Raw genomic sequence first — 15270 nt, 5'->3', positions numbered from 1 at the left:
CATTTGTTCATTTTGTATCAAATATCTTTTACTGTATAGAAATTATACATTGCTATATATAAAATATTTATCACATAGTCTATACACCCAGTTCTTTATTTTCTAAGATTGATTTTTTTAATAAACTTTCAATCATGAAACCAACTGCAAATGTGTGTGTATGTGTAGTACATAACTCCAGGATTCAACCATATTTCTTCTAGATAGATTCCTAGCTTTCCCAGTAAGATTAAATAATTCATCTTCTTCTCACTGATCTAAAAAATATTTGTGTTGTTTGCTAAATGATGTGAGATCACTAAATATGATGTTAGAGCTAATTCTGAATTATCTACTCAGACTGAACAATTTACAGGTCCATCCGACCCTGGCTCATCATACTGCTCTACGGCATGTTCCCTTATCTGGCAAGGCTTTTTTTTTTTTAATTCCACTTTGTTTGGCTATTCAAAGAAGTTTCTCTTTTTCTATGATCTTTAAAATCATTTGTTGATTATTTCAATCTAAGTTGAAACTCACTAGATATGTTAATTTATGAAAATTGACATATTTATGATCATTTGTCCCCCCAAAGAAAAATGAAATGGCTTTCCATTTGTTCAGTTCTGCTAATACTTCCATTAGTGAGATTATAAGTTTCTTAATATAATTACTTTTTTTGGAAAGTTTATTCAAATATTAGGAATTTTATCATTTTGCTCACTATTTTAAATGGAACAGCCCCCCATTTCCTTATTTAGGTGCCTAGTCCAAGGATATTGAGAATTTTGGCTTTGAATAAATATTTCTGCTGTATTTGGTTATCTTACCAAACTTGGAGAAATCTTACTGGTTTTTTAAATAAAAATCTTGTAGGTTTTGGTAAGTACACAATCATATAACTAGCAAAATAAAAGACAGATAACTGTCCATTATTTATTCCTCTTTTTTAGTAATCTTACTCCAAGATATTAAGATATTGCTACGGGTAGGCGGGCTTGGTTAGGAGTGTAAGTGAAGTGACTGCAGAATCACTGTTTAGGAGACAACCGGTAGTGATTTTCAGAAAGCAGCCTGATCTATTTAAGCAGTTCCCTTTTCTGCTTATTAGAAATGATTACTACATTTTTTTATCAAGTGCCTAATCAGCATTTGCTGATCTGGCCACAGTTTTTTCCCCCTTTTTCTGCAGATACAATGGAGAGAATTTCTTGACTGGCATATACCCTCATGTTGTCAGAGGCTAGTAAAAGACTGATCCAGGAGGCAGGGCTGCAGTGAAGGGACAGGAGAAGGAGTGGGCATGTCTTCAAATTCACTTTTTTGTACAGTTTTGATTTCTGGGACCCTGTTTATGTGCTACATATTCGAAAAATAAAATTAAGTCCACAAAGATGAGAGATTCCTAAACTGAATAATGACAAAAAACAAACCTAGTAATTTAAATAAATAACATGTCCACATTAAGAGGAGGAAAGAAGGGCCTCCGGTGGCGCAGCGGTTGAGCTCTGGGCTGTGAAGCTGCCTGCAGCCTCTGCAGCGCCAGTTAGATCCACGGCCACCGGCGAGGGTCCCACATGGCACAGCAGACCTCTCCTGCCCCGCCTGCTGCTCCCCTCAGCAGTGTACTTCGTCAGTCTGCCTGTTCTGTTCCCTGCTCTGGCTCTGGTGAATTCTCTCACCCTCCCATGCTTCTGACTGTACCCAGTGCTTGTATAAATAAATAAATAAATCTTAAAAAAAAAAAAAGGAGGAAAGAATACTAATCCGTCACTTCTGAACAGAGCACTTTATATCTCCTCAGTCTGTACACAAAAACCATGAAGTAATCTTGAACTGGCACTGGTGGCAGGTGTGAGTGCAGCGATGTTGCAACTATCCTCCATGTATCATAGGATCAAGGGGCCCATTTCCAGACAGAGCTCCCTCTTTTCCCCTCCGCTCTCTTCAGTCTTCAAGCTCCTTTTCTGTGGCCCCTACAGCCTGATCCCAAAGCCTTGTTCTATGCCTTTTTCTCTCCTGTACCTTCAAGGCTCTCGTCCACTCCCTCTGCTTCCTTCTCCTCCCTCTCCACACCCAGGCAAGGCTGAAGCAATTTTAAGCATTAAGTTGCCAAAAGCATTTACGGTATTTGCCTGTTTCCTTCCAGTTCCTTCTTAGTCAGACAGTTTCTAGGAAGACGTGTATCATCTTTGGCCACTGTGTTAATTTGGCATTATACACACTGGCTTGACTCCATTCTCTGAGAATTCAGGATTTCTGGTATTTTTAATTTGAATTTGGGTTGGGTAGTAGCCCTGATTGGAAAGATAAGTAGGCTCTAAGTATTAGTAGGTTACAGCTGGAATACAGTTTCTACAGGGAAAAAAAAAACTATAAAGATTTCCAACATATACTCCCCAGTAGTACACATCACTTAGTCCCAAATCCTCTTTTCCCCTGGATGAGAGACACCACGAATACATACAACCTCAGACTGAAACCCAGTCCTCTCCCCACCAAAAGGGGCGTGGGCCTTCGCTGTGACCCCACCAGGAAAATCCCCATGAGAAAACAAGATTAGCAAGAGTGATCGGGAGGAAAAACTATTTCATCAGGCCAGCTGTTATAATTTAGAAATTAAAAAACAAAATATGTAGTGGTGGAGCATCGCCTTGGGCAGTGACTATGTGGAACTGTAGGGCCAGGGCTGGTGCTGAAGGCAGGCATCCTCTGGTGCTGCACGATCACAGGGCAGCACCGTTGCTCTTCAGAGACTTTTTTTGGGAAAAGATACGTTACAGGCATTTTATTTCTCCCCTAATAGCAATTCTTAATAAAGGTATGATGTCACAAATTTATTTAACAAAATGTCACAAAAAATTAAAGACAAAACACACCCATTTTTAATTCAACCTGTCAATTCATCATCTTTACTTTCCTTTTTTGTTTTTTTGTTTTTTTTTTTTGTGGGACCCTCGCTGGTGGCCGGGGATAGAACTGGCGCTGCAGAGGCTGCGGGCAGCCTTGCAACCCAGCGCTCAACCGCTGCACCACCAGGGGAGGACCCAATTCATCATCTTTATTGTTAATAAACATTTTCAAGATAAAAACATCAGGTAAGAAAAGTGACTTTCCTATACCTAGCTAAAAGCAGTTTGGACAACTAATAACCGTCAATGAAAAAAGTAAAATTAACTAGTTAATCCTTCTTTTCACTCCTTTATACACTTTACCAGGTAGCAATTTTCATACTATTAACCATCCTCCACTAGATGTGTCTGCACCTGCGAGGAAGCACAGATTCTGTCTGCTCACTGTGTATCTCCAGTATCGGCAGCAGTCACTGACCCCCAGGCAGACACTTGATAAAGATAATTCCCTAGTCGCAGCACAATACTTGTCAAAAAGACTGCTTCTTGAATGAACCTTCAAAAATTGGGACCACAGCAAAAAAGCAGCATTCAGTGGAAGAAGTTAATCCTGGGAAAGGATGATCCCAGTGCCTTCACTTGATGGGTGGTGTGAAAGACAATCATTTACCAGAACACAAAGCAAAGAAGCTTGTCACAAGTAACACAAATGTCACAAGTCTCTTCATTGACACTCGGGCACTTAACTGACGGGTCAGTGAGCCTGTGCTCACATGTGCACAAGTGCACTCTCTTCCTGTCTCTCTGCCTTTTAGTTTCTCTGCCAATCCTCTCAGCGCCTTCTGAGAAAAGGACAAGTCTTTCCACTTTCTAGATTACAAAACTGAGGTTAGAGAGGATAAATACATGTTTCCAAATCATCAAGATAGGCAAGTTTGAATCCGGGATTCAGGCTCAGAGCACATGCTTTTTCTACTACAGTGGCAGAGTTTACACCAGCAACAAGCCCAGGGAAATCCAGCAAAAACTGCCAGAACCAAGCAACGCGGGAAATACGGCTTTTTGACAACAGAATTCAGTGTGAATCTACAGTCCAAGCTGTATTTCCCACCCTTTTTTACTCATTCTCTTTCTTTCCTTCAGTTTCAAAAGATTTCTGAGCCTTTATGGGAGAGAGTTAATCAAGGAATTTAACAATATTCACTATGCATTCTACCTCATATAAGACTGTAATAAACCGTGGTTAGTTCACTAGAACCCTCAACTTTTTTTTTTTTTTTTAACCTTTTATTCAGTGGAATTACAGAACCACTACAATATTAAGCCAGAAATAAAGGACATTCAGATGAGTATGGGTGAGGTAGATGAAGTGAAGACACACTGGTATGAAAGTATCAAAATACAAATTTCTCCACTGGAAATTCAACATTTTGGCAGTGTTGCCTTGCTCCAGTGTTTTCTTAAGTTCCATATTAGATACTTTTCAGAAGCATTTCTCTGGTAAGAAGTAGCACAATGTTTCACATCAGAAATACATGTTCTCTATATTTTAAGAAATAATTTTACTGGAATCTTCTATTTTTACCTTTGGCTTCTATGAAGTTCCAACTTACCATATCTGTGCTAAAACAGGCTGAGGTAACCCCGATTGAAAAAAAAAGTTTCGAGCTTGATCACCTGTAAATTTAATGGAGAAAGTTTCAGAAGAAAGTTACAGCTGACAGAAATCCTCTTTTTTTCTTTTTTTTTTAAATTTTATTTTTATATTCCCCATACAATTGCAACCCCTTTATTTTGACCCCAATCCCTCCTCTTATGACAAAATTAGAAAAATAAAGAGGTAGGTGATCCCACAAAAACTGAATTGAATACATGAAAAAAGCTAAATGCTAAGTCTGTAAGTAAAATGCTAAGTCTGTAAGCAAAATGAAACCACTAGCATTGACCTTAGCACTTAACACTTAAAAAATATTCCCAAAAGAGGCCTATCATTTGCAGAGGTGGATTGCCAACTTTAATTACTCTGTCGTTAATTAAGGCAGTCACAGTTACACATTATGACAAAGCACATCTACAGGAATCCTCAGGAAATGGATGCCCTTACTTCTGCTTTATAATAAAAAAAAAAAAACTATGCCATTCCTAATCTCTACACTTAAAATTATCAGTACTTTTAATATATTTAAGGAGAATAAGTAACAATGATTTAAAAAATCATATTGATGATTATGAAATTAATAAATTAACGAGAATCGTAAGACATACACACAAAAAAACAAGTCCCCTTGAAATCTAGCTTCCCTTTTTTCTAATTCCTTGAAGAGTAATCAAACAGGAAAGACTAGCAGAAAAGCAAAACAAACACACACACACACACACACACACACACACACACACAAAAAACACCAAGGAAAGCTGGGGACACAGCAATAAGAAAACTCCTCTTTTTAAATTATCAAAATTTGTTCATTATTTAAGTTTTCCAAACAGGTGCAAAACCAAAATTAGGCAAATGTTTTTGCTTAAGGACCAGAGGCCAATTCTACATAACTTAAAGAACTGATGTTAACCAAGTCCCATCAGTGACATGCCTGAAGCAAGAGGCCTGCTACCCACAAGGCTTGAATGCATTCTGGGAAAGCAACTGCAGAAATACAGATTCAAGGCCACAGCAACGTCAGTAAATGTCCCTTCAGTTATGCCTAGCTTAGCTTGGCATAATAAATTTTCTATAGATATATGCATCATTGATAAGGAAAATTGTAAATATTGACTCCAATTACCAGTAATAAATCCAGAAATCGGCTTTAAACTATGGAATTGTTGATCATGCTTTGCTCTTTCCTCTACAGTTATGGCCCAGATATCCAGGCTACCTGCAATCCAAGAAAAGAAACAAACTGTTTAATGAGAAAAGAAAAAGCACCTGCACACATTATTTCCAAAGCATTTTAAGATTCAGTATATTATAAGTTATAAATCATATATTATAAATGATTTGATGAATTAACATGTTTGTCCATGGAAGTTAGGCAAACAGAAAATTAAGAGAAAAGCAGTTCAAGAAGAAGTGAGAAATTGGCACAAATTCTTTCATAAAAACTTATAATCCTATAGTTAGCCAGAGGGTGTGGAGACATAGCGAGTTAATAATCATTTATTTACACAAAGTTAAGCAACAGACTAATTCAAAACTGCATTTCAGATGGCTTAAATGTCACAGGTGAAAGTCGCAAAAGAAGCTAAGCGTCATATGAAAGTCACTTTGCAGTGATGGAAACATTCAAATATTGGAGAGTTGCACAACTCTGAAAATTTACTGAATACCACTGAATCGTACAGTTAAAACTAGCGAATTTTATGATACGTCAATTATACTTCTCTAAAGCTGTTTTGACAAGTGGGCATCATGATGAAAAAAATGAGGCAAACCAAAGAGAACGGGATTTAGGTTTTCTCCTTCCATTTCAACTCTAAGATCAGATGTCCCCCCACTTCTGAGGCCTTCCTCTCTTGGCCCCAAGGCCTCCTCAAACAAGTTCACTGACATGAATGTACATTGCACAGGATTTCAAAAGCAAAGACACTTCCCAAAAAAGTGGGAAGAGGCAATATGTAAGTTTCACACAAAATGTGCAAGTGCCTAGCATGAAAACAAAATGTCTAAACATCTCATCCCCTTCTCTCCAGGCTCGGAGACAAAGTGGCGATTCGTTCCATCACTGGGAACATATTCACTGCTATCTCCTCCGTGCTGGGCACTGCATTAGACATTAGAGACAACCTTCACAGGCCTTACACTCCTGCAACATAGACAAGGGATTTTGATTGCTGTCAGAATTTATCCCTGAAACTATAAATAAAAGCAAAACCAAAAGCAACTGTCCAGTAAGTAAGGGGGATGAAAACAAAACCATAAAGATAATGGTTTTGGTGAGTATGCAGGCTACTCTACTAGGATCCCAGGGAACTCTACAGATGTTAGCAGAGGGGCTGTGTCTCGTGCCTCTTACTCGATTCACCATGACTGAATTAGCCACCAAGAGGAGTCCCCGGGCACACTCGTGTAACACGGCAGGAAGATGGCCAGTAAGCAAAACTGGCATTGAATGCCTTCCTAAGATGTTAGGTGAAATACCCTAAAAAGCACTTTTTTTTTTGCAGATTGACATGTTTCAAGTGACAAACTCAAGAAAAACAAGTGTCATGCTTTAAATCCAGGCTTCAGAAAAAATGTAAATTACTCAGTTACTTCAACAAACAAATTGCAAAGAAAGAGCAAGGTGGACAGGGAGATCCCTAATGAAGAGGCTGGGAACATGAGAACGAACTACAATGTCTATATCTTATTTGCATCCTGCTTTGACCAAAAAAAAATTTTTAAAAATCCTAAAGATTATGAGGGAAATTTTAACAATCATTTGCAGACACTAAGAGGTCACGTCAATTTTGCAGGTGTGATAATGGTATTGGAACTGAGTCTTTAAAAGTGTTATATTTTAGAAACACATCCTAACATATTTGTGGATGAAATGATACATTTTAAAAAAATGATAGGATGCCTGCAAGGTGCTTTGAAAGAATCCAGATGAAACAATAAGCACAGGAGGGGCACACAGAGGATAGGTTGGTTTTATCAGGCTCTCCACGTTTGCATATATATTAAATTAGCCATAATACTGGTTTTTAAAAAGTGATTACATAGTACATTTTGAAAAAAGGAAAATGACTGACACTTACCACCAAAAGGTGCTGGAAACTGAGCCATGGTTCTGTACTTTTATCTTGCTAAGGGACGCCTGCAATTGAAATACAACATTTAAGTTTAACAAAAACTTCACTCCTCTCTACTTATTAACGCACTCTCTGTCTTTAATGATCACAAGACTGCTAAGAGAGGGAGAGACAGCCTACAAATCAAAGTTACAACAGAGGGGTCTAAGCACTCCTCCGTGCAGGGTCCAGTGCCAGGTACCACAATGAGCACTGGGGAATACGGATGAAAGGCTCTTGTAACAAGCTTTCGGTCATCAGCTTTCGGTAGCTGGCCAGTAGCTCAGGACAGCCCACTATACACCCCACTTCATATTTTTCTTCTCTGCACAGACTCATCTCTCTCTCTCTGATGATTATGGCAGCAGCTCCTTTCATTGGGCACTTAGCACATGCTATACACTGCATAAGGTGATTCTCAGATTTTCTCTTTTCATCCTCATCATCGCCCTATGAGACAGGTACTAGTGTCACCCTTCCCGATGACAAGAGTAAAACGAGACTCAGATATGAGAGCAGTCCCACAAGTCTGGCGATCAAGCTGGGTTTAAACAGGGGCCCCAAACTCCATAGCATGCCCCATCCATGAAAAACACTGCGGTGGCTTCTACAGATTTTGACAAAGGCTGTGAACATTAAGTAACACACTGTCAGCTCAGAACACCCAGCTTAAACCCAAAGCTCTGAAGTTCCAAGGGGGCGTTATTTGTTCACAAACAACCAAGAGTTATAAAAACCCAACTTAATGAACATTTTCCTATGTTCAATCTAACATGGCAAATACACAGAGTGAAAAGTGAGTACTAAGTATTCATACTTCTAAGTTAAATAAATTCAGATGCAAAAATGACAGTGTCTTGCCCCAATACTTAATTTCATACTCATCTGTTCATGGAATTCCCCTCCCACCCCAACTATCATTTTTAAATTTCCAAAAGCTCCTGTTGTTCTCAGTACTATTCCTAGTACTGTCATTTGGGGGTAGGGGGGAAAGGAATTTGACATCTTTCACTCTTTCTCTGGCTGATTTTGCACTTCAGTTTCCTTGTGTTTCTTGTATCATTTAATCCTTTTGTTTATTTGCTAATTGTTTTGGGCCTCCCAACCTTTTACTTCTGAGGCTTGCCCCACACTTCTGCTGACCCTGATGTGAGCCTCCACACTTCAGACTGGAGTACTGAAAAAGCACTCAAAAGCTAGGAGTGGGCAGCCGGCTCGCTGATGGCGGGGCTTCTCCACACAGTGACCAGATATGCCCGGTCACCTTTGCCAAGGGGAGGCCTCCCACAGTCAGCACGTAGAGGTCTCCGCTGAAGCTGTTCCTCTGTGCCAGAAAAAGAAGTGCAGGGTAGGGTGGCGAGGGAACACCACGTCTAGCTGCTGGCTTCGGGGAGGCGTGGAAGAGGAGGGAAAAAGGAGGCGCCTGGACTTTGATGTGTAGACTTGCATGTGAGCCCTGTATTCACAGGCCCATGCCTCACCCCTGCAGTCTGGAGGCCACTGGTTCCAGCCTTCTCCGTCTCCCCAGGAAGAGGGGAACTGAATCATCACCTGTCTGCTACAGAGGCAGAAGATGGTCCAAAGGGACACAAACCTTTAGGGAATTTCCATTTTTCAGTATTAAACCTGCCCTCTGGAAACAGCTGGAGCCTCCACACACTCTGAAGCCTGGCCAGATGTGCCCAGGCCTCCTCTTGATGATCGTCCATAAGGCACGGGGCTGCATCCTCCCCGAATTCAGTCACACTCCTCTAGTCACTATTTTCTAAAAGATTGGTAGCATCTTTTGTCACTGTCTCCTCTATTATTTTTTCCTTATGAGTTAATATCTTTTATGCTTCCTTTGTGATTATGGCAGATCGTAGGAAGAGAAAAGCGTGTGGTCAAGCCACCACATTGAACCAGCCATCTGTGAACCCAGTGTGAAGTGGCCACTTCTCACTACCAATTCCTGTGAGAAACTGCAGCTGCTGTTCTCATTCTCCACTATTCCTCACGCAATATGCTGTGCAGGTAAGCATGATAATTTTCCCAAAAAATGTACAGTGTTTTATCTCACTTAATCTTCATTATGTTCTTGAAACTGACATGTTGTACATCTTTTTATTGAGCTTTTAAAAAATGACAAGCTCTTCATTTTAAAAGCATATTAGTGCAAAAATTGAATATAGTAAGACAAGAATACATTCTGTTGTCTTGCTCCCATTCTTCATTTATTACAAAAGTAAAATGACTTGTCTTTTCTGTACTGAGCCACTCTGCCCCATTTTTAAAAAAAAAAACTAGTGCTGTCTTTCAGATGACTCTCTTATATTTTCTAGATCTCTGCCTTCTAGAAATAATCTAGTCTTACATTATTAGCCCAAACCAAATAAAGCTAATTATGTAATAGTTGAGACAGAAATTTTTCTACTTTCCCTGATTTTCAGTGATGGTTTTGTTAGCTCATAATTTAATAGATTTGTTTGTTGTATTTTGGTAAATAGTCTTCACCATGTGTCGGCAGTTTCCTTCTATTCCTATTTGACTTAAAATTTTTATTAGGGATGGCTGCTAAATTTTTTCAGCAGCTTTTAGCACCTATGGAGATAACCCTGTGTTTCTCCTTTCATAAACATAGTGAATTATAGTGATATGATTCCTAATGTAAATCCTAGGATGTATGTAAAAAAGGCACTTCAGATATGCATGTTATTTTTTTTTCTTTTACTACACAGCTAGGTACAACTTACTAATATCTTTAGAATTTCTGCTTAAGAAAATGTTACACATAATTCTATGCAACAAGGGGGGAGAATCTTAGGGAAAAGTGATGTATTTCTGCCTCACTATAAATTTGCAAAATTATCTTTTATAAAGGTACTTTTAAAAATGACAGAAATTATTGGGGGAGGGAACCCATTAAAAGATAACAAGAAAAATGATTTTTTGAAAAAAAAAATTTTAGAGGCAAGTTTGAACTAACCTTCACGAAATACCTTGAAAAACCAAATACCTTGAAATACCTGTGGAAAAACCATTCCACAGTGAAAGGCTATTTTATGAAGCTAACATAATCTTAACTATAACAATAAAAGCATAAAAATAGATTATTTTCAGGTATATATAGATATAAGGAAGTCCACACCTTTCTTTACATATTCCAGTTATTTTTAAGGTCACAGTTAGAGAAAATATAACAACTGCCATGGTCCAAGGTAAACTTTAATCATCAGCAGGCTCCTTGCAAAGCATTTAAGAGTATTTGCTGTTTACCATTCTTCCCAGAATTCACGAAATAACCCCCACTATGTGAATCTCTTCCCCCAAAGCCTTGCCCTTTCTTTGAGCAACTCTCTGCCTCCCCTGCCCTCTTACAGCCATTAGAAATGCCACCCAGTGCCCTACACCTGGACACTAATGCCCTTCTCTCCCCTCCTACCCCTACCTAATTAACCCTTTGCACTCCGCTGTCCCCTCTGAGGGGACACTGGTAGCCAATGTCCAGAATGGTTCGGAGTGCAAAGGGTTAAAGCACTGCTCCTTAAGTGTCACCAGTCTCAGCTGGATAATGATAAGGGCTCATTTAATAAAAACTACATCACTTTAAAGTGTGGACAAAGATGTACCTCCCAGGGTTGCTTGCTAATACAAAAAGTCCAAATACCACTTTAAGGATGAAATTGGAATATCCCCACATACCTTTCTTCTAATCACAGGTCCTTCAAATGCCATTCCCAGCTAGGTTCTCCTCAGCTCCTAGGGAACCTCAGACAAAAGCAGTAAAATGGAAGATGAAGCAACTGGATCAAACCTTCCAACCCACCTTCTTTTCAGTCCTATGCTACCGAGACGAACTGGGGTGAAGATATTTTATTTTAAGGTATTTTGTTCCAATTTTGATATACATTTATTATATGTATTATGATAATTTGAAGAAATTAGATAATTTATAAAGGATGATATTTTTTAAAATACCACAGATCCAAGATTTTTAAATGTCACAAAGCAGAATTCTGGTTCAGCTATAGCAGCATAAACCCACCGCAGTTTTCCTGGCCCATTTAAAACTAAAAGTTCTGGGCAGAACACCAAAGTCACTACCCAAGGGCATTAAGGAGTAAACAAAAATAATCGGATTTTGGGAAGAAACTCAAAGTTGTCCCCATTGTGTTCAATTTTTTCTAGCAGCTCTGTCCCCAAGAGGGAGACCAGTCATGGAATTACACAATGAACTAGAGGCGCAAAGAGTAAAACTGATAGAAACCCAGTCTTTTCTGGCCAAAAAACAAACAAACAAACAAACAAACAAACCCTAATAAAAATGTCTCCATGGGCAGGAGTGTGAAGAAATAAAAGAGAAAGCTGGCAAAGGGGCACCCCTAAGTCTGTATGTGCACACCCACAAGTCTCAGGCTCACAGCTAAGTTGTAGATGTGCAGACAGACGGAAGGAACACAGCATTGGTCTTGAAACCTGGTCTCAGTGGAACCTGACCAGGATGCAGACCTGCTGGAACAGAAAGCACTGGCCATGTCTGCCCCAGCACTCCCAACCTAAACAACATGAAGCTCAGGACAGAATCCAACATTACTCAACACAAAAAAATTAAAAATTTACAAATTCTCAAAAAAAAAAAAATGTAACCAGATGATGATACTAGATGATACAAAAGTTGCAATTACCACATAAGACTTGAGAAAGCAACAATGAAGGTTAGGTTCCATGAGGGAAAGCTAAACACAAATGAAGTGACTGGAAGATGGAAGTTCTCAGGAGAGAAAGAAAAACGATTTAAAAAAATCATGGAAAATTTCGAGACACTTAGGTCTTGATGAATGTAGGAAGAGCAACAGAAGTGATAAAGATCTAGGTAAATATAAAGTAACTTTTTTCCTACAACGGTCTTTAATAAATGTAGACAGTTGAAAGCAAACATTGTAACACAGTATAGTGGAGTTTCAATGTACATAATTGTAATATACATGATGGCAAACCTACATTTTACTTGAAGTGATACAATATTAACAAGACTATGAAAGTGGGGTGAATTATTTAGCCCCTGGAGTGACTATTCAAAAAATAGATCAAAGAGATCCAGTCCAAAAGTCCAGATAATTGAACATAGAATGTTAAAAATTAATAAATTAGAAATTTTTATTCCCATGGACAACACAAAGCTATATTGATTCAACACAGGCTGTATCACTTATTTTTATCTCCTTGTCAAAACCTTTTAAGAATGTCTTAAAAGAGCTGATTTCTAAGTGCTTATCTCATTCAAATAGTATCTTGAAGCTCTACTCCCAGAATCAAGAGAATGATCTATGAGATGCCAAAATTTACAAGCTGGCTTTGGGGAAGACTTAGTAACATGATCCTTACTATAAAGGAGTTTATAATTAACTCATATAAGTCAATAGTAAAATGCAAATAACACAATTCAAAAATAGGTAAAGTATCTTTTTTGCAAATGGCAGATACAAATGGCCAACAGATAGCCGGAAAGGAGGTTGGCATCACATTCATCAGAGAAATGCAAATCAAAACCACAATGAGCTAGTTTCCACCTGTTGGGATAGTTGTTATCAAAAAAAAAGACAAGAGATAACAAAAGCTGGGGGAGCAGGGAGATAAGAAAGGGTGCCTTGTGCACTGTGGGTGGGGAGGTAAATTGGTGCAGCCACTGTGGAAAACTGTATGTGACTTCCTCAAAACAGAGAAAATTGAACCAGCTTGCTGTGGTGCTAACAATCACAGGGCAGGTTCACTACAGATTCAGCAGACGGATAAAGAGAGTCCAGGAGCCCTCCGTGGGTCGTTCAGGCTTTAATGCTCTCAGGGAACCAGGTGCACAGGCATACCAGGCAGGGAGGCTGGCATGTGAGGAGGCAGGCACAGGCTGGCAGAGAGGCTGGGAGGCTGGCAAGTACCTCAGCCCCCAGTAAATCTTTATGCTCTCTCCCTGGGTACTCTCTGGCCTCTCTCGTGGGCTCTGCAGTCAACCTGCTCGTTCTCTCGTAGTCAGTCTGTCTCTGAGTGACATCGCCCTTATAGCCCAGCCTCTGGACTCAGGTGTGCCCACTCACACATGCCCACACCACACTCCAGGTGTCCACAATCGGGCACGCGTGTCCCGCGCCCATGCTCCCAAGTGCCTTCTGCATTAACAATATCAAGAAATGGAATCAGTATCTTGAGATAGAAGAACTTCCCTGTTTATTGCAGCATTATTCACAGTGTATTCATGGGTGTAAGGCAAGTGAATTAATCAGGCTTTTTTTTTTTAAGATTTCATTTTTATTCATACAATAGCTGGGGTACAGGCCAGTGGCGCGGAAGGGTGAGAGGATTCACAAGAGACACAGCGGGGAGCAGAACAGGCAGATGGGCCGAAGACACTACTGAGGGGAGCAGTGGGCGAGACAGGAGAGGTTTGCTGCGCCATGTGGGAATCTCCCGGGCCAGCCGGGAATTGAACCCACACTGCAGAGGCTGCAGACAGCTTCACAGTACTGTGCTCAACCCACTGCGCCACCGGGGAGGCCCTAATCAGGCTTTTTAAACCCTAGCTTCTGTGGCTGTCACCTGCAGCCTTGATCATGTTAATGTAGAAGGCGCTTGGGAGTGTGGGCACGGGCACACGTGCCTGATTACAAACCTCTGGAGCATGGATGTGAGCGTGCGTAAGTGTGCACACCTGAGCCCAGAGGCCAGGGACATAAGGGCAACGTCACCCAGGGGCGGAGGACGTCTACAAGAGGACACGTGACCACAGAAGAGGGGAGACCATGAGAACACCAGAGAGCACGCGGAGAGTGTAAAGATTCGAAGCCGGCTGGGAGGCTCGGTTTCCTCCCAGGCACCCCAGCCGGCCCTGCACCTGGTTGCGCACTACCATGGGTAAATAAAGAAAATGTAGGGTGAATACACACTACAATATTATACAGCCATTTAACACCTGCACCCCTATGTTTATAGCAGCACTGTTTACAATAGCTAAGCTTTGGAAACAACCCAAATGCCCAAAAATAGATGACTGGATCAAGAAGATGTGGTACATATATACCATGGAATATTACTCAGCATTCAAAAAAGATAAACACATGCAATTTGCAGCAACATGGATGGCGCTGGAAGGGATCATGCTCAGCGAAATAAGCCAAAAAGAAAAAGAAAAATACCGGATGGTCTCACTCATAGCAGGAATCTAGAAAACTTAAATAAGGGACCAGGAAAATGAATAACTATAAGAAAGTGAAAATCAAAATCAACAAAAAACTATGAACCAGAGACACTTTTAGGGGGGCGGGGGCGGGAGGGGAGGGATTGGGGTCAGAATGGGGGGGGCTGCAATTGTATGGGGAATATAACAATAAAATTTATTAAAAAAAAATTAAAAAAAGTAAAAACAAAAAAAAAATAAAATAAAATAAAAAAGGAAATCCTGCCATTTGCAAACATGGATGAAACTGGAGGAGCTTTTGCTAAGTGAAACATGCCAGTCACAGAAAGACAACGTATGATCTCACTTACAGGTGGAACCTCAAAAAGTCTAACTCGGAACCAGAGAGTAGAACAGTGCTTGCTTGGACTAGGGTGGGAGAGGGGAAATCTGGTCACAGGGTAGAAACTCTCAGGTATAACAGGAATAATTTCTGGAGTCTGTTGTACCGCATGGTGCCTG

The 15270-nt window shown here is 40.1% G+C and overlaps 1 protein-coding gene across 2 annotated transcripts in view; it reads right to left on the bottom strand.

The window, feature by feature from the left end:
• ITSN1 (intersectin 1) overlaps window positions 1–7599 on the bottom strand; it is a gene marked incomplete at both ends in the record, with an annotated part of 113379 nt that extends 105780 nt beyond the window's left edge. For both annotated transcript variants that reach the window (XM_084232293.1, XM_084232294.1), the window contains 3 exons: window positions 4445–4508; window positions 5615–5703; window positions 7568–7599. In XM_084232293.1, the coding sequence (XP_084088419.1) occupies window positions 4445–4508; window positions 5615–5703; window positions 7568–7599 (185 nt within the window). The remainder of the gene's footprint in view (window positions 1–4444; window positions 4509–5614; window positions 5704–7567) is intronic.
• Window positions 7600–15270: the final 7671 nt, after the last annotated feature.

This window comes from Talpa europaea (genome assembly GCF_964194135.1).
Source record: "Talpa europaea genome assembly, chromosome: 4".
Lineage (NCBI taxonomy): Eukaryota > Metazoa > Chordata > Mammalia > Eulipotyphla > Talpidae > Talpa > Talpa europaea.
Note: the sequence above shows the minus strand (reverse complement) of the source record. Positions and strands in the feature narration are given on the sequence as shown.